Below are 18,867 nucleotides of genomic sequence, written 5' to 3' on the forward strand. Positions count from 1 at the left end.
TGAAAGAAACCCAAACCAAAATGTACTCCAAAGAAAAGAAGTGGTACCATAATCTCAGAGGACACCTCTACAGGATAATCTAGTATCGTTCAATTCATGTTCACTAAATGTCTCAAAGAATTACCATATATCCTTAAGTGCTTAACAACCCTCCAAGAACAGCTGATTCACCAGTTGACCTGTGGTGGTCTTTCACTTTAGGATTTCAGACAGCATTTAGGCATTAAGTTCTAACACCCCATAATATAATAATTAACCATCATCTAGTTGACCAAATCTTTATTTTTGAGTTTTCCAAATGGCAAATGAATCAATGAAAAAGAGAGAACTAGAATCTGGGTTTCTAGTTATTTTTTCCAACCTACAAGTCACATAGAACCCACTGAGTATATGACTAAATTAAAACAAATACAACCCACTTACAATCACTTTGACATAGTTGGCAGGAAATATGCCAGTCTGGTTTCTACAGTTCCCTCTGTACCAGTCTGTATCTATCTTCTCCAGAAGATAAACAATTTCTCCAGAAGTGAGGTTCAAATCATCAACTTGCTCTGTAATATAAAATTATGGTTATGTATGATGAATTATCCTGGGTGCACATTTGATAAAGGCACAAAGTAGCATTTGGTTGTGTACACTGAGGCAGTTACGTTCCACTGATTCTGAGAACATATTATACTAATCAAATTGACTTAAAAAATGCTATTCTTTTTTTGGATATTGTTATGAGCTCCCTTTTTAAAGACCAAATTAGTTACATTTACCATGCTTTGATAGATGGGAAATGGTTGAATAAAAACACTATTGTGTTAGCAAATGTTTCCTACTGTGCCAATATAAACCCATGCTGAATACACACTGAACAATGAAAAAAGTTTATAGACGTGGTATAATATTCTTATTATTCTCAATCATGCTTACAAATCATTTTAATTTCAAATGTTAACTAAGGGAGTACTATAACTCTTTAGCAAATAAGTATACCCATACCAAAATAAAAATCAGCCTATCAAGTGGATAAAAAGAGATTGTAAGTAAATCAGGAGTTTATTTGTAGCCTTGGGTAAGAGGGTATTTTAAAAATTATTACAAAAATAATTATGTGTGGGCATGGGTGGCTCAAGCCTGTTATCTTAGCACTTTAAGAAGCTAAGGTGGGAGGATCACTTGAGGCCAGGAGTTCAAGACCAGCCTGGGCAACATAGCGAGACCATGTCCCTGAAAAAAAAAAAAAAATTAGCCAGGTGTAGTGGCATCCCTGTAGTCCTAGCTACTGGGGAAGCTGAGGGGGGAGGATCACTTGAGTCCAGGAGTTCAAGGTTACAGTGACTGTGCCACTGCACTCCAGCCTAGGCGACAGAGCAAGATCTCGTCTCAAAAAAAAAAAAAATAATATTTTGCTCTCATAGGTAAGTAGCAGCTGAGACAACTTTGAGGACAAAAGAACTTCAGTTATTATGTTAGAATTAACTTTATTACTAATTTTTTTTTTTTTTGAGACAGGGTTTTGCTCTTGTTGCCCAGGGTACAATGGTACAATGTCAGCTCACTGCAACCTCTGCCTCCGAGGTTCAAGCGATTCTCCTGACTCAGCCTCCCAAGTAGCTGGGATTACAGGCATGCATCACCACGCCCAGCTGCTTTTTTGTATTCATAGAGATGGGGTTTCAACATGTTGTTCAGACTGGTCTGGACTCCTGACCTCAGGTGATCCACCTGCCTTGGCCTCACAAAGTGCGGGGATCACAGGTGTGAGCCACTATGCCCAGTCATATTACAATTGTTCATTAGTACCCACTATTTTGAAAGAGTTAAAGAGTTTGTGACTGGTAGGCAATTTGCAATGTTCATCTGTAAGGGAAAGTCTCTCTCTCTCTCTCTATTTCTCAGGGAGCTTCAAAGGCAAGGGTATACAACTAAGCTTTCTGGAATGGCTGGTACAATCGACCCTTCTTGAAGTGGAGTCCTGGATAAGATGACCTCTCTAGTCTAGGACACTACAAGCACAGAAAATGAAGAAGGAAGCCCTTGAGAGGCTAACCCCAGGGCAGGGAGAAAGACTTACTCCTGGATCCTGTGGTTCTCCTACTGTATTATTTACATCCTTACCTGCTGGGAAATCATGAAGAACAACAGCATGAGGAGCACCACTGTCAACAGGCTTTTGAGCGTGGCTTGGATCCTTAGGGGGGAAAACAGGGCTGTGAATGAAGTGTGCAGGATAGATGGTGGATTTATTATTCACTCTGAGACCAATTTTTTTTTCTCATTAGAGTCCTCTTGACACAATTACATTATGAGTACAAGATGCAAACCACACAGTTGAGCCAAACAAGGGAATTATTATCAAGTTGAAGAAGAATGTGTCCTTGCCAAGGGAGGACGAAAATCTCAATTAAAATATCCCCCAGTGTGTTCTGTTTTTGCTTTTTGAAACTGAGTAAAACAAAAGGGAACTGTTCGTTTACTTTTAAACAGTGCCTATTCTACCCTGAAGTAGTGGTTTTTGACCTCTTTCCCTTTCAAGGGTAGCTTTTTCCTTAAAACGGATCAAGACGGAGTCTTGAAAGTTGTGTCTTTATTAGGATGGGAAAAGGAAGAAAGTTCTATGATTTATGCTCTTGCCTTTTGTAATGAAAGGAGCTAATGACTTTCCACAAAAGTATAATTCACAAAAAGTAAAATCCATTTCATTTATGACCTTAACTAAGTGCTTTTTCTAATTTGAAAGCAATGCTGCCTCCCATGCCTGGTCTGCATTCTGTCTTTAATCCGAATGGTTTATTCCAACAGTAGTTCTAAATAAATTAGCAAAAATAATCTAACATTCTCTATCCATCTAGCCAATTGCCTAGACTGGCCAGAGGAGAAGGCAAAGCTGAAGAGTGACCTCTTCTTATTGACTAGCAATTGTTATTCTTAGTTTCTTTACATGAAGAGACAGGCTTATCCTCATCATCAAATCTCACTGAAGGATATTATTTGGAGTTATAACTTAACACTCTTCAACACTGGCAAGCCTGTGAAATAAATAAAGGCAGATTTTTGTGCCCTTTCTTGTCTCTTCACCTCCTCTAATAACTCTTGTCCCCTTAGAGACATCCTGACACTTCAATACCTCTGCCCTTCCCCTGGCCATGATGCACCAGGCTGATCAGAGTGCACGGTGAATGATGGTCCACTCCATTTCAACCCTGCAGCACCTTTGCTGAGATCTTTTCTAAATCTCACCTGCTCTTTCAACCAAAATGCCCCTGCAGAAACAAAACTTTCATTCTCTCAACTTAGGTAAACTGAAATATAACAAGTCAAGACTCTAATGGCTAATGTAGCTTACTAAAGTGGCTTACCAAGATGACCCTAACATTTTTTCATGGACTGCTTAATGCTTTTCTCTAAATAAATGGACACTATGGAAATTTCATGAATTCTGAGATATTTTAGTTCTGACATGGCTTTTTTTTCTTTGACACAGGGTCTTGCTCTGTCACCTAGGCTGTAGTGTAGTGGTGCAATCACAGTTCACTGCAGCCTTGACCTCCAGGGGTTAAGTTATCCTCCCACTTCAGTCCCCCAAGTGGCTGCGACTATAGACGTGCACTACCATGCCTGGCTAATTTTTGTATATTTTGTAGAGATGGGATCTCGCCATGTTGGCCAGGCTGGTCTCAAACTCCTGGGTTCAGGTGATCCACCTGTCTTGGCCTCCCAAAGTGCTGGGATTACAGGCGTGAGCCACCACACCCAGTCCCTCACTAAATTCTGGAATTTTACACAAAATCATATAATTTGTCAACTCTGAAGACAACTCTGTGGGCAGTTATCTCACACATTAAAAAAATAAAGTTTAGAGAAGTTACATAACCACCGAAGAAGGTGGAAGGGGAACCAAATGCCACTTCCCTGAAACCCAGGTCTAGGGTCTCAACCACGTACCAGGCAACACCCTTCCACTGTTCCCATGATCTCTCTGATTCAACCACAAATGGTCATGTTCATTCAATATTTTCTGTTTGCCAAGTTAGGGGGAAAGTACAACACATTCGTAGAGATATTTACCTTAAAACTAGGCTTTCAAATAGGTAAGTTTTATTTTTAAAAAATGTAACAAAAGCCATTAACCCAGAAGCATAAAGGACGATTCATTTCATTATCACCAATAGCTGCCTATCAGAGGCCAACTCTCTGCAAGTCTATAGTAAAAGATGAGAAGGTGGTATGTAAGGTGGGAAGAACTTTGCACTGTTATAAAAGACTAACTTTTGGCTGGGCATGGTGACCCATACCTGTAATCCGAACACTTCGGGAGGCCCATGCAGGCAGATGGCTTAGCCTAGGAGTTTCAGACTAGCCCTGACAACATAGTGAGACCCTGTCTCTACAAAAAATTTTTAAAATTAGCCAGGCATGGTGGCGCATGCCTGTAGTCCCAGCTACTCAGGAGGCTGAGGTGGGAGGACTGCTTGAGTCGGGAAGGTCAAGGCTGTAGTGATCATACCACTTTACTTCAGCCTGCCCATGGAGTGAGACCTTGTCTCAAAAAAAAAAAAAAAAAAAAAAAAAAAAATCTACTTGCTTTTAGCTTCTATTTTTCACAAAGGAAAGGTTTTTGGCAGTATAACTCCCACTGTTGCCATGAGTGTGTTCTGAAAAGAGGAAGGACAGCTATGACAGATGGATAATGCTGTACCAAAACAGACAAAAAAGAGTCAGAGGAGAACTTTCCCCATGGGAGCTAAAGTAAGGATTTTCATATGCCAGCAGAAGCTACCTTAACACATATCTCCTCTGCTCTCCAAATACAATTTTTCAGTTTCTTAGCAAACTTCAAAAGATAAACTGCCTTCTAAGAAGAAAAAGCTGGAAAAGATTATGAAAACTGGGATAAATGGCAAACCAAGTACTTTACTTGATTACTATTATTTTTCATATTTACTTCATTTTTTATTTGTATTTTTTTTCAAGACAGAGTCTCGCTTTATGGCCCAGGCTGGAGTGCAGTGGTACAATCATGGCTCACTTGTGGCCTCGATCTCTTGGGCTCAAGTGATCCTCTCACCTCAGTCTCCTGAGTAGCTGAGACTACAAGCATGCACCACCATGCCAGACTAATTTTTGTATTTTTACTAGGGACACGGTTTTGCCATGTTGCACAGGCTGGTCTTGAATTTCTGGGCTCAAGTGATCTGCTGCCTTGGTCTCCCAGAGTGGTGGGATTACAGACATGAACCCACTGTGCCTGGCCTATTTTTTATATTTACTATGTTAACAGATAGTGAAATTTTACCTGGATAACTTAAGAAGCTCTTTAAAAAATATACTCCTACAAATTGTTCAACATCATTTTTCTTGCTAAACAAATGACTTTCAATAATCACTGCATCTTCCCAGGTTCCACAAAATCGGGACTTGAGGTTGTTGGATTACATTTTATTGTTTTATGAGCTATCATCAGAGAAATGAGGTTTATATTAAGCTTAAATCTTAAAGGGAAGTGCTTTTTAGTGTCAGACTTCCATTCTGCTAGAAAACTATTCTCTGACACTTTGGTAAACAGGTTTACATTACTTAAAAAACAAACAGCTCTTACAGTTGAAAATTAATGACTGAATATTCTGGTTGTCATAAGTCAGCACATTATGAAGAAAGCAAAACACAGGGTAGTCACTCTATCGAGGTGATTAATATGGCAGTGGCAAGTCTCTTAGTAGTAATTTATTCTAAAAGTGGAATAAAATGCTACTGTAATTTTTACTCTGGTTACAATAAATGTGCTAATAAAAACCTGAAGATGAGATGTAATTAATAGTTCCATGAAATGTGCTGCTACGTGTGATATGAGGGCTGTAACAATATTAATCCCTTACGTGTGGTCTGCTTCTAAGATGTTCATCAAGTGGAGTGATAATCTTCATTTGAGACAGGTGAACTCTGCCAGTGTCTTCTCCCTTTTGGCACTCCAAGTAATTATTTTCCGTCTGCTTCAGCATCACAAGTACATCCCCAAGCTGTAAGGTACAATCCACTCTCTAAAGCAATTATTATTTAATAAAACATTATTACTTTTTCACATTTTAATCTTTGGAGCCTAAAGCATTTAATAACGTGTAATAGTAGGATTAATTTTTTTTTTTTACATTAACCAGTAAAGAAAGAGCTCTACTTTACCTTACAAGAGAGTTCTCCAGGGTTTTGTGAGACAATATCTTCATTGGCAATTCCATGAGGCACAGAGAGCTTAAATGTAAACCAATAAAAGGCTTATTCACAATCAAATAACCTCCTCTTACGTTACTGATCATTTAGGAATTTGGCATGTGTGTGCCTAAAGAGCACCTTCTCCAGCAGCAGTTCTCACCCGGCTTCATCACGCTCTAGATCAACAGGGCCTGTCATTTCTCATGGATGTTAAGAGGCTCTTGGGAGTTGGAGTTGGGCCCATAGAACCACAAGAGCTGAACATGGCCTAACATTCCCTTAATGACTATAACCAGGAAGTTCCATTCTACAGGATAAGAGCCACCAAGTCCCCTGGGGGTTTGAAGGAGAAACACCCAGCACTTGACCTCACAGCCAGTTCTTTAATTCAGGGTTCTTACAATGGTGGCCTCTGAAGGCTGATCAGTGATTGGAGCTCTCCGTGTACTGCCTGCCTGCCTGCCTGCTTGTTTCCATAGACCTTGAAGCTCTTCTTCTCCTAGAGTCTCTCTGATAGCAAGTGTCTACTTAAATCCATTTCATGGCCTGATCCCAGCCACTTCCTGGTCCACTCAGCTCTGTCTGATCTTAGAATGGTTTTTACATCTGTACTGGACCTTGTCCAAGGGGCTCTGTTTCCTGCTTTGGAAAATTTTAGCTGATTGAGTGCACATCAGAGGGTCTGTATTATATAAAACGCATACCCCAGAAATGTAACCACACAAGCTCACATCCAACATGGGAAGAAGGCTGCCTGGGCGTTGGGTCACCCAGGAGCAAAGATCCACAGTGCAAGGATGTGGCCCTGTACCGCTGGCTTGGTGGTGCCATTTCCCAGCATCTTTGTCAGATTCCTGGCTAGCAATTTAATGGTACTATAGGCAGGCAATAAATGAAAGATTTAAAGAATTATTTTGTAATAAGACATTCAGCTCTAAATATACCATCATTTTGAATGCATTGAGTTTTTAAAAATGCTTTATTGACATTATACGACTATGCTAAGAACTGTCAGGCCTCTGAGCCCAAGTTAAGCCATTGTGGCCTGCACATGTACATCTAGATGGTCTGGAGCAACTGAAGAACCATAAAAGATGACATTCCACCATTGTGATTTGTTTCTGCCCCACCCCAAGTAATCAATCGACCTTGTTATGTTCCTCCCACGGAAAAAGAGTCTCCTGATCTCCCTACCCTACACCTTGTGACCCCTGCCTCTGCCCACAAGAGAATAACCCCCTTTAACTGTAATTTTCCACTACCTACCCAAATCCTATAAAACTGCCCCACTCCTGTCTCCCTTTGCTGACTCCTTTTTCAGACTCAGCCTGCCTGCACCCAGGTGAAATAAACAGCCTTGTTGCTCACACAAAGCCTGTTCGGTGGTCTCTTCACACAGACGTGCGTGACAAGAACCAAACGTGAAATCTGGTTCCCCTTGAGAAAGGGCTCTTGACACAGAATGGCCAAATCAAGTAGAGGCTACAATTGGCATGATGGTTAGGAGCAGGCATCAGAGCCAGCTGACCTGTTCTCAAATCTTGCTCCCACCATTAATTAACTGGATTTACAACCCTGGGCATGTTACTTTATGTCTCTGTTTCTTATTTTTCTCACTTGTTCAAGGATAATAATATCTACCTCACAAGGTTGGTGTGAGGAATAAATGAGTTATTTAATATACACATAAAGTGCTTCAAACAGCGCCTGGCTCATAATTAGTACTCAATATACATCAACTACTGTTTTTATTTATTAATTAAGTAATCTATCCCAAAGAACACTCCTGGGTTTTAGCAATTAAAGTTTTATCAGTTTAAATGAATATTAATATATATGAATATACTGCCTCCTTCTTATTTGTCTATACCCTTCTCTAAAGAGGATTTTTAAAAAACTCTGAACAGCTTAAAGAAAAAATAATTCCTGGTTCGATGATGGAAATGTAGTAACACAATATAGAATTATTAATTGCTGTTCTTGTTACAAGCTACTCTGTCATTCAATTGGTAAAAAGTGTAAGCAGTCCTGCTCTCATGATCATTTTTATTTTTTATTTTTTTTTAAAAAGAGTCTCACTGTGTCACTCAGGCTGGAGTGCAGTGGCATGATCTTGGCTCACTGAAACCTCCACTTCCTGCGTTCAAGCAGTTGGCTTCCCAAAGTGCTGGGATTATAGGTGTGAGCTACTGCTCCTGGCCTCCTTATCATTTTTATTTGTTTTACATCTTTCAGGTTAACCTGATTAATGTAGAGAACACATCAACTTGTTGTTGTTGTTGTTTTGTTTTTTTTTTTTTTGAGATGGAGTCTCACTGTTGCTCAGGCTGGAGTACAGTGGCACAATCTCGGCTCAGTGCAACCTCTGCCTCCTGGGTTCAAGTGATTCTCCTGCCTCAGCCTCCAGAGTAGCTGGGATTACAGGCGTATACCAACACGCCCAGCTAATTTTTGTATTTTTAGTAGAGACAGAGGTTTCACCATGTTGGCTAGGCTGGTCTCGAACTCCCGACCTCAAGTGATCCACCCGCCTTGGCCTCCCAAAGTGCTGCGATTACAGGTATAAGCCACCACCCAGCAACTCTGTTTTTTAACTGTGGCAAATGCAGACAAAAGTTTAGGCCATTTGATGAGAAAAACATTAAAAGAGAACAAAATCAGTATCTCAACTATTGATGAAAACTTCTAACTGGTAACTATTAAATGGATCATGATAATTATTAGGCTTACAAAAGGGGAAAATGAGGGAAAAATCATCCATCTTAGTAAGAACTTTCTACTTCATTTTAAAATTTACTCAATGGGAAAAGGAGTTATTAGATATAAACTACATCAAGATATAAACCATAAGCCTGGAGGGGAGGCATGCTCCCATAGCCCCAGCTACTCAGGAGTGTGAAGCAGGAGGATCCCTGAGCTCAGGAGGTCGAGACTGCAGTGCACTATGACTGCATCACTGCACTCCAGCCTGGGTGATAGAGCGACACTCTTAAATGAAAGGAAAAACAAAAGATATAAACCATAGTATCTATCAGAGTTTTCCCATTAGTATTACCCACAGGGTCAGGTTTTTCAGAATTTCTGTTTGGTCCAGCCAGGCAGCAAGTTACAAGCGTGGCCTGCCCGGCTTTCTCTCCCCTTTCCCTACATTTCTCCTAATAATGAAACCCTGCTTTAAAGACCTAGGTGTTTTGTTTTTTTTGAGACAGAGTCTTGCTCTGTTGCCTCGGCTGGAGTGCAGTGACGCGATCTTGGCTCACTGCAATCTCTGCCTCCCGGGCTCAAGCAATTCTCACGCCTCAGCCTCCTGAGTAGCTAGGATTACAAGATTGTGCCAACATGCCTGGGTAATTTTTTGTAATTTTAGTAGAGATGGAGTTTCACCACGTTGGCCAGCTGGTCTCAAACTTTTGGCCTCAAGCTGCTGCACCAGCCTCAGCTTCCCAAAGTGCTGGGATTATAGGCATGAGCCACCATGCCCAAGACCTAGAATTTATTATGGCTACTCATCTAAAGCACTCTTGGTGTCAAGGGACAATTCCACATTTGTTCCATCATCTTTTTCTAAGGAATAAATGAATCTTATATATACTTTAGGGCACATCTCTTGACCACAAACATTTTTAAAAGCTAAATTTACCATGTATTTACTGTAGAGAGGGTGTCCTGGTTTGGGGCGAGGGGGTAGCACCGGATCTTGATTTTTAATAACTTGACTCTTGGCTTTTGAGAGTCCAGTTGCCAAGTTACTTTGTTTTTTCTGAAGATCCATGTCAGAAGAGGATCGATTAAAAGGCAGTTTCTTATTAGATCTTCTGGTTGCAGAAAGCTTTGGGGGAGGTGGTCTCTCAGGGGGCACCTTGGTTGGAGGCTGTTGAGTTGGAATGGTTTTTCCATTCACAGGTCTGAAAATCAATGTAGCAGCCATGAGTCAGTGTTCTGATCAGTATTAAATTCTGTTCTGTCCTGTCTTACACACACACACACACACACACACACACACACACACACACACACACACACAGCTTTCTGCTAGTGGAATACAATTTACTGAAACATGCAGTGTATGCTATTTTTGAGCAAATGACTGCTGCTGCATTAAACATTACATTATTAGAGGAAATGCCACGATTTTCCAGCTTCCTCTTATCTTGTACTAGAGATTCATTAGTTCAAGACAAACAAGCATTTACTATCATGAGCTCTCTAAGGTCCCATTTGCTCTTAAACACATCATGACTATTTCTGGAAACTAGGCACTTTCCACCAAAGTCTGAGATGAAAAGCTTATAAGATATGATGCATGTGTGCTGGGGTCTTGCACATTATTAGAAAAGGAACATCAAAATCCCCTAATATTCATGTTATAGGTGTTACTATTAAAACTCTAATTTAGATTAATATAAAGAAAGCTAGTTCTGAAAGGATAGGACAACTATTACTTTGAAAGCTTTTCCTTAATCTCTATGACATAAATAATTTTCAGCCGGGCGTGGTGGCTCACGCCTGTAATCCCAGCACGGATTTTTGGGAGACCCAAGCGGACGGATCACGAGGTCAAGAGATCAAGAACATCCTGGCCAACATGGTGAAACCCCATCTCTACTAAAAATACAAAAATTAGCTGCACATGATGGCTCATGCCTGTAGTCCCAGGCCTGTAGCCTACTCGGGAGGTTGAGGCAGGAGAGTCGCTTGAACCTGGGAGGCGGAGGTTGCAGTGAGCTGAGATGGCGCCACTCACTGTACTCCAGCCTGGAGACAGAGCGAGACTTCGTCTCAAAAAATAAACAAATAAATACATTTCAACATAGTAATAATGTCTTCTGATAGCATTACAGCCCTTTATTTGAACAGCTCTGGAACTCAGAAGGCAGTCACCTCTGAGCTCACAAAGCCAGTCCCCTTTGGAAATGTCAAAAACCAGTCTCTTAACCAGGAGGGTGTTAGTGGGCATGTATATGTATATTCTAGAAGTGGAGCTGTTTTAAGTTCAGAAATGAGTCTTGTTCATTTATTTGAGGAAATAAATGCTCTATGAGTTGAACTGTGTTAAAAAGGGAGCAGAGATTCCCACAACCTACCGTTATAAGCAGACTGTGGATTACGGGGCCTGGGTGAACTGGTGAGATTATTTCATCGCTAAAAAAAGATCCAAGGCCAACAACACTGAATTGTGGTGGTAAAAAAGAGAGCTGGGTCTCTGAGTCATTAATTTTTCTCTAACTTTTCCCACATTTACTTACCTCGGTGGCAACCTTGGGGGTCCTCGCACAAAACCTCCTGTTTGACCCGGGTGGTTGGATTCCTGCAAGTAGCAGAGAATGCTTTTTAGTTAAGGTTAATCTGAAACGAGAACTTGTCAAGAGAAATTCTGGACAACCTTTTGGCTGGATCTACAAGCAGAAACGCAGTTGAGTTACAGAAAGTAGCTTACAAGAGCTTTCAGCATTAAACAATATTAACTTACTTCTGCCTAAATTATTCATGTCCTAATACAAGTGAAAACACTGACAGGAAGAAACCAGTCTCCTGTTGTGGACCACAGCTTGACCAATTGCACTGCATGGTCATGCACTCAGTGGATTCACGAGATATTAAGGGAAAATTTAAGCAGGCCCTAAAGAGAATTTAAAAATATATGTTCTTGGTCAGGTGCGGTGGCTCCGCCTGTAATCCCGGCACTTTGGGAGGCTGACGCGGGTGGATCACGAGGTCAGGAGATCAAGACCATCCTGGCTAACATGGTGAAACCCCATCTCTACTGAAAATACAAAAAATTAGCCGGGCATGGTGGCGGGCGCCTGTAGTCCCAGCTACTCGGGAGGCTGAGGCAGGAGAATGGCATGAACCCGGGAAGCAAAGGTTGCAGTGAGCCAAGACCACGCCACTGTACTTCAGTCTGGGCAACAGAGTGAGACTCTGTCTCAAAAACAAAAAACAAACAAACAAAAAAAAAACTATCTATCTATCTATCTATCTATCTATCTATCTATCTATCTATCTATCTATCTAATCTAATCTAATCTAGATATATATGCTCTTTATTCATTCCTCTTTATTCATTCCGTGATCACACATAAGAAACATACTGCTCCTAAGTTTAAACACATAGTAAGTGGGGTGGTTACTAGTTGGTATTGCTTTGAATAGGCAGATCTTATCTCACCACTGTTTGGTTTCAACAATTTGCAGTGGGTTTTGAACTAGAAGGAGGTGGGAACGTAAAAGAAGCTTGCAGGATGGTCTGAGAGGAAGGCATGTGAGGAGAAATAGTTAAGGTCCAAGAAAGCAGTGTGCTTGTACCACTCCAGCAAAGGGGCTGGATGGGGTAAAAGAGTTTTGTAGAAAAAAGGAAAAGGAGAATAATGTGAAAAATAAAAGGTACAGTTGGAATGTTTTATTTTAATGGTAGATGAGAGAAACTGGAAGTGGGGAGATCAATAGGAAGATTTCTGTAGGGGAAGGGATTCAAACTGTTCCATTTAAACAGGTTTTCTGAACATGTTATAGCCCAAGGATTGGGAAATGAGAGTAATACATGGAGAATATTTTCAGATCCTCTGTGAGTGGGAAGCCAAAGGATCTCAAAGCCAAAATTTCTGTTTTTTGGGAGGGGGAAAAAGCCTTCACAAAATTCTTTTTTTTTTTTTTTTCTTTTTTGAGACAGAGTCCCGCTCTGTCCCCCAGGCTGGAGTGCAGTGATGCAATCTCAGCTGAATGCAACCTCTGCCTCCCAAGTTCAAGTGATTCTCCTGCCTCAGCCTCCCAAGTGGCTGAGACTACAGGCGAGACTACATTCCTCTAATGCTGTCTTTTCTTTCCCCCACTTTTCCTACTTTCTAAGTCCCCAACACTAACACTCAGGAAATAATATTTCTCCAAAACTTCATAAGAAAAAAAAATGCTGACCCTTTATATTACACTTTTTTTTTTTTTTTTTGTAAAGGAGGTTTAATTAAAGCTTGGGAATCTTTGGGCTGCTTCAGACTGTTTTCCTCCTTCTTATAAATGAGCCAAAACTCACTTCCATGATTTTTAAATTAGACTGAATATTTATAACCTTTTCCTTAAATACCAAATGATTAATTGCCAATAACTGTGATCATTTAAACATGTTTCAATGTTATAAAATCCCATTTTAAAAAACAAATTAAGCTTGCCCTTAAAACTTGGTTTCACTAATGAGTTCAGTTAATGTAGTGAGGCAAGTAACCAGCTCATAAACCCTGCAATATTCCAGAATATAATCCATGCCTTATAATTACACTGCTGCCCATATTTTTCCTGACAAATATTGCCATGATGCTTGAAAAATGCATTTATTTCTGTGGCTACCTTTAAAATTAAAACAAACTCTAGCAGATAGGAAGAAACTTTAATTGCTTTTATCAAAGCTGTAATTTTGGCCGGGCGCAGTGGCTCAAGCCTGTAATCCCAGCACTTTAGGAGGCTGAGACGGGTGGATCACGAGGTCAGGAGATTGAGATCATCCTGGCTAACACGGTGAAACCCCATCTCTACTAAAAAATACAAAAACAAAAACTAACCGGGCGAGGTAGTGGGCGCCTGTAGTCCCAGCTACTCGGGAGGCTGAGGCAGGAGAATGGCGTAAACCCGGGAGGCGGAGCTTGCAGTGAGCTGAGATCAAGCCACTGCACTCCAGCCTGGGAGACAGAGCGAGACTCCGTCTCAAAAAAAAAAAAAAAAAAAAAAAGATACCTTGATAAAGAAAATTTAAAAAACAGATGTATAAATTTGACATGGAAAGATGCAGATGATGTACTGTACTGTAATAAATGCATAGCATATGACTCTAATTTTGTACCAAATATTAGCTGTAGTTTTTCCTCGGTGGTGGTATTTTTATGGGAAATCTTAAACATCTTTTTAATTTCTTAATTTGCAACAGTAAGAAAATTTTAAATCAGGAAAAAAGAGTAGCACATTCAAATTCCTTTTTTTTTTTTTCTGAGACGGAGTCTCGCTCTGTTGCCCAGGCTGGAGTTCAGTGGCACAATCTCGGCTCACTGCAAGCTCTGCCTCCCGGGTTCATGCCATTCTCCTGCCTCAGCCTCCCAAGTAGCTGGGACTACAGGCACCCTTCACCACACCTGGCTAATTTTTTTTGTATTTTTAGTAGAGACGGGGTTTCACTATGTTAGCCAGGATGGTCTTGATATCCTGACCTCGTGATTTGCTCACCTCGGCCTCCCAAAGTGTTGGGATTACAGGTGTGAGTCACCGCACCCGGCCACATTCAAATTCTTTAGGGATGTTAGGCACATTCCTAAAGGCACTTCTTTATCTGACATACTCCAAATATTGAGAGAAGGAGATAGTTCTTGCAGGAGCCATTGTCTTAGCGTTTGCTCAAGTCTGGGTTTACATCCAGGTTCTGCTGAGTCTTTGCAAGATAACTGATTAGGGACTTCCTCCTCGTGGGTATTCCACAAATAACCTGAAGGCTCTCTGCATTTGCTTTTTGGTAGTTTTTCTCTAGCTCTGATATTCCTGAACTCTGGCTTTTAATGTGTTTGGACAAGCATTTTAGTTTCTGGTGAAGCTGGTTTTCCTGCTTGTATTGTCTCTGCAGATTCCATCTTTTTGTTCAAGATGGAATAATCTTGGAACATTTTGGAATATTATTCCATTGGAATAATAATAGCTGGGACTACAGGTGTGTGCCACCACATCTGGCTCATTTTTGTATAATACTATTTCTTTTTTTTTTGGAGACGAGTCTTGCTCTGCTGCTCAGGCTAGAGTGCAGTGGTGCAATCTCGGCCCACTGCAACCTCCACCTCCTGAGTTCAAACGATTCTCCTGTCTCAGCCTCCCAGGTAGATGGGATTACAGGTGTGCATCACTATGCCAGGCTTTTGTATTTTTACTAGAGATGACGTTTCACACCATGTTGGCCAGACTGATCTCAAACTCCTGATCTCAAGTGATCCACCCGCTTTGGACTTCCAAAGTGCTGGGATTACAGGTGTGAGCCACTGTGCACCCCAATATTATTTCAATAGAGCTTTATAGTTTATGAAGTCCATTAAGTATGATGGGCATTACATATGATGGATATTAACGAATGATGTTTTACTTACTTATCACCCTCTCACTCCTTTTTATGACCATTTCAGAGTAGAAGCCAGTAACCTTCTCAGGCAACTTTTCCTCCACGGGAATTTGGGATTTTCCTATTTAACATTAGTATGGTAGGAACCCTACTATCCTCTTTTGGGCTTTCTTGGCCCAGATTTAATAAAAATTTATTACCAGCTACTTTGAAAATCACAAGTGATCACTAAATTTTAATTCATTCTTCAGGAAAATCTCATTAACTAGATATTGACTAATTTAATTTAATGTCTCCTTCAAAGAAATTTTTCTTTGCCAGATGATTAGGTGGGCTTGCCTGTATAATAAACATAGTTAATGCACAATGTAAAACCATTATGAAATTTGAACTGCAAATTTGGTTCAAAGACTTTAAAAGTTAATTTCTCTTAAAACAAGCCTTAAAGATCATATGCCATATGGACATCTAAAAAAAATGAGTGTGGTCCAGCGTGGTTGCTCATGCCTGTAATCCTGGAACTCTGACAGGCCAAGGTGGATGGGTCACTTGAGGTCAGGAGTTCAAAGATCAGCCTAGCCAACATGATAAAACCCCGTCTCTAATAAAAATACAAAAAAAATTAGCTGGACATGGTGGTGCGTGCCTGTAGTCCCAGCTACTTGGGAGGTTGAGGCAGGAGAACTGTTTGAACCCAGGAGGTAGAGGTTGCAGTGAGCCGAGATCGTGCCACTGCACTCCAGCTTGGGCGACAGAGTGAGACTCCATCTCAAAAAAAAGGTGTGATCTCATATCTAGAAAAACCTAAAGACTCTACCAAAAAACCCCTCTTAGAATTGATAAATGAATTCAGCACAGTTGCAGGATACAAAATTAATATACAAAAATCGGTAACATTTCGATACATGACAAAGAACTAGCTAAAAAAAGAAATTGAGAAGGCAATCCCATTTACGATAGCTACAAAAAGAAATACCTTGTAATAAATTTAACTAAGGAAGTGAAAGACCTCTAGAAGGAAAACTACAAAACACTGATGAAAAAATGGAAGAAGATACAAAGGATACAAACAAATAGACATTCTATGCTCATGGATTAGAAGAATTAATACTGTTAAAATGAGAATATTACCCAAAGAAATCTACAGATTCAATGCAATCCCTATCAAAATACAAGTGACATCTTTACAAACATAGAAAAAAAAATCCTAAAACTTGTACAGAACCACAAAAGACCCTGAATAGTCAAAACAATCCTGAGCCAAAAGAACAAAGGTGGAGGCACCACACTATCAACTTTAAAATACACTGCACAAAGATGTAGTAGCAAAAACAGCATGGACCTAGCATAATAACAGACACATAGGCCAATGGAACAGAATAAAGAATCCAAAAATTAATCCATGTATCTACAGCCAACTGATTTTTGACAAAAGTGTCAAGGACAGTCACTGGGGAAAGCAGTCTCTTCAATAAAGGCGCTGGGGAAAACTAGATATTCATATGCCGATGAATGAAACTAAACCCTCCCACTTACTCTTGACAAGACTCAACTCAGAGACCTAAATCTAAGACCTGAAACAATACAACGACTAGAAAAGCAGGGAAAACACCTCAGTCCATTGGTCTTAAAAAACGTTTTATGAATAAGACCTCAAAAGCACAGGCAACAAAAGTAAAAATAAGCAAATGGGTTTATATCAACCAAAAATCTTTTGCACAGTAAAGGAAAAAATCAACAGAGTGAAAAGACAACCTACAGAATGGCAAGAAATATTTGCAAACTACTCATCTGATAGGGGATTAGTATCTAGAATACAAAAGAAACTCAAACATCATAACAACAAAAAACCCAAACAATCTGATTTTAAAGTGGGCAAATAAACTTTGGGAGGTGGAGGAGGTGGAGGCCGGATGACTGCTTGAATCCAGGAGTTCAAGAATGGCCTGGGCAACGTGGCAAAACTTGTCTCTACAAAAAATACAAAGAATGAGCTGAGTGTGGTGGCATGCGCCTAAAGTTCCAGCTACTCAGGAGACTGAGGTGGGAGGATCCCCTGAGCCCAGGTCAAGGCTGCAGTGAGCTGTGATCATATCACTGCACTCCAGCCCAGGAGACAGAGTAAGACCCTATCTCAAAAAAAGAAAAAAAAAAAAAAAAAAATCAAATGATCTGGATATTTCTCAAAAGAAGACACACAAATGGCCAACAAATACATTAAAAAATGATCAACCTCACTAATCATCAGGGAAATTCACAACAAAATGGCAATGAGGTATCATCTCACGCCAGTTGGGATGGCTATTATCTAAAAGATAAAAAAAAAAAAAATGCTGGCAAGAATACAGAGAAAGGGGAATTCTTATACACTGTTAGTGGGAATGTAACCTAGTACAATCACTGTAGAAAACAGGATGGAAGCTCCTCAAAAAACCACAAATAGAACTACTATACGATCCAGCAAGCCCACTACTGGAAATTTATTCAAAGGAAAGGAAATTACATTGAAGAGACATCTGCACATCCATGTTTACTGTAGCACTACTCACAATAGCCAAGATACGGAATCAACCTAGGTGTCCAACAACAGATAAATGGATAAAAAAAATGTGGCATGTGTACACCATGGAATACTATCCAGTCATATAAAAGAGTGGAAACCTGTCATTTGTGGCAACATAAATGGAACCGGAGGATATTATGTTAAGTGAAGTAAGCCAGGAACAGAAATTAAACACTGCATCTTCTCATTCATATATGGAAGCTAAAAATAAGTTGATCTCATAGAAATAAAAAGTAGAACAGAGAATACTAGAGGCTGGGAAGGGTAGAAAGAAGGGAGAGAGAAGGAGCTTTGTTAAAGAATACAAAATTATAGCCAGACAGGAGGAATAAATTCTAGTGTTCTATACCACTATAGGATGACTATCGTTAACAATAATATATAGCTTCAAATGACTGGAAGGAAGATATTGAGCATTCCAAACAGAAGTGGCGAAAAATGTTTGAGATGACAGATATGCTAACTACCCTGATCTGATCCCTATACAGTATATGTACTGAAACATCACTATGTACCCCAAGAATATGTACAATTATTATTTGTCAATTTAAAAAAGAGGAAATAATCAGGAGCTTTGTCATGGGCTTCCCATAAAGTCCTCTGAAAGCCTTTATTCATTCTTTATTTATTTATTTTTTGAGACGGAGTCTCACTCTGTCGCCCCAGGCTGGAGTGCAATGGCATGATCTTGGCTCACTGCAACCTCTACCTCCCGGGTTCAAGCGATTCTCCTGCTTCAGCCTCCTGAGTAGCTGGGATTACAGGCACATGACACCACGTGCAGCTAATTTTTGTATTTTTAGTAGAAACGAGGTTTCACCATGTTAACCAGGCTGGTGTCGAACTCCTGACCTCAGGTGCTCCACCTGCCTTGGCCTCCCAAATTGCTGGAATTATATGTGGGGGCCATCGCGTCCAGCCAACTTTATTCTTTTTCTTAAATCACTTATCTAATTACTTGTTGCATGTCTGTTTCCCTAAGAAACCACATAAATTGGAAGACCAAAAAAAAAAAAAAAAAAAA

General features: G+C 40.2%; 1 protein-coding gene across 2 annotated transcripts in view; it reads right to left on the reverse strand.

The window, feature by feature from the left end:
- The window catches only part of SH3D19 (SH3 domain containing 19), a 195,023-nt gene that overhangs the window by 17,070 nt on the left and 159,086 nt on the right, over positions 1 to 18,867 (reverse strand). For both annotated transcript variants that reach the window (XM_010372515.2, XM_030916386.1), the window contains 6 exons: positions 11,448 to 11,509; positions 9,842 to 10,106; positions 6,172 to 6,240; positions 5,871 to 6,011; positions 2,113 to 2,185; positions 424 to 554 (listed from right to left, as the gene is read on the reverse strand). In XM_010372515.2, the coding sequence (XP_010370817.2) occupies positions 424 to 554; positions 2,113 to 2,185; positions 5,871 to 6,011; positions 6,172 to 6,240; positions 9,842 to 10,106; positions 11,448 to 11,509 (741 nt within the window). The remainder of the gene's footprint in view (positions 1 to 423; positions 555 to 2,112; positions 2,186 to 5,870; positions 6,012 to 6,171; positions 6,241 to 9,841; positions 10,107 to 11,447; positions 11,510 to 18,867) is intronic.

Source organism: Rhinopithecus roxellana, chromosome 2, assembly GCF_007565055.1.
Source record: "Rhinopithecus roxellana isolate Shanxi Qingling chromosome 2, ASM756505v1, whole genome shotgun sequence".
NCBI lineage: Eukaryota > Metazoa > Chordata > Mammalia > Primates > Cercopithecidae > Rhinopithecus > Rhinopithecus roxellana.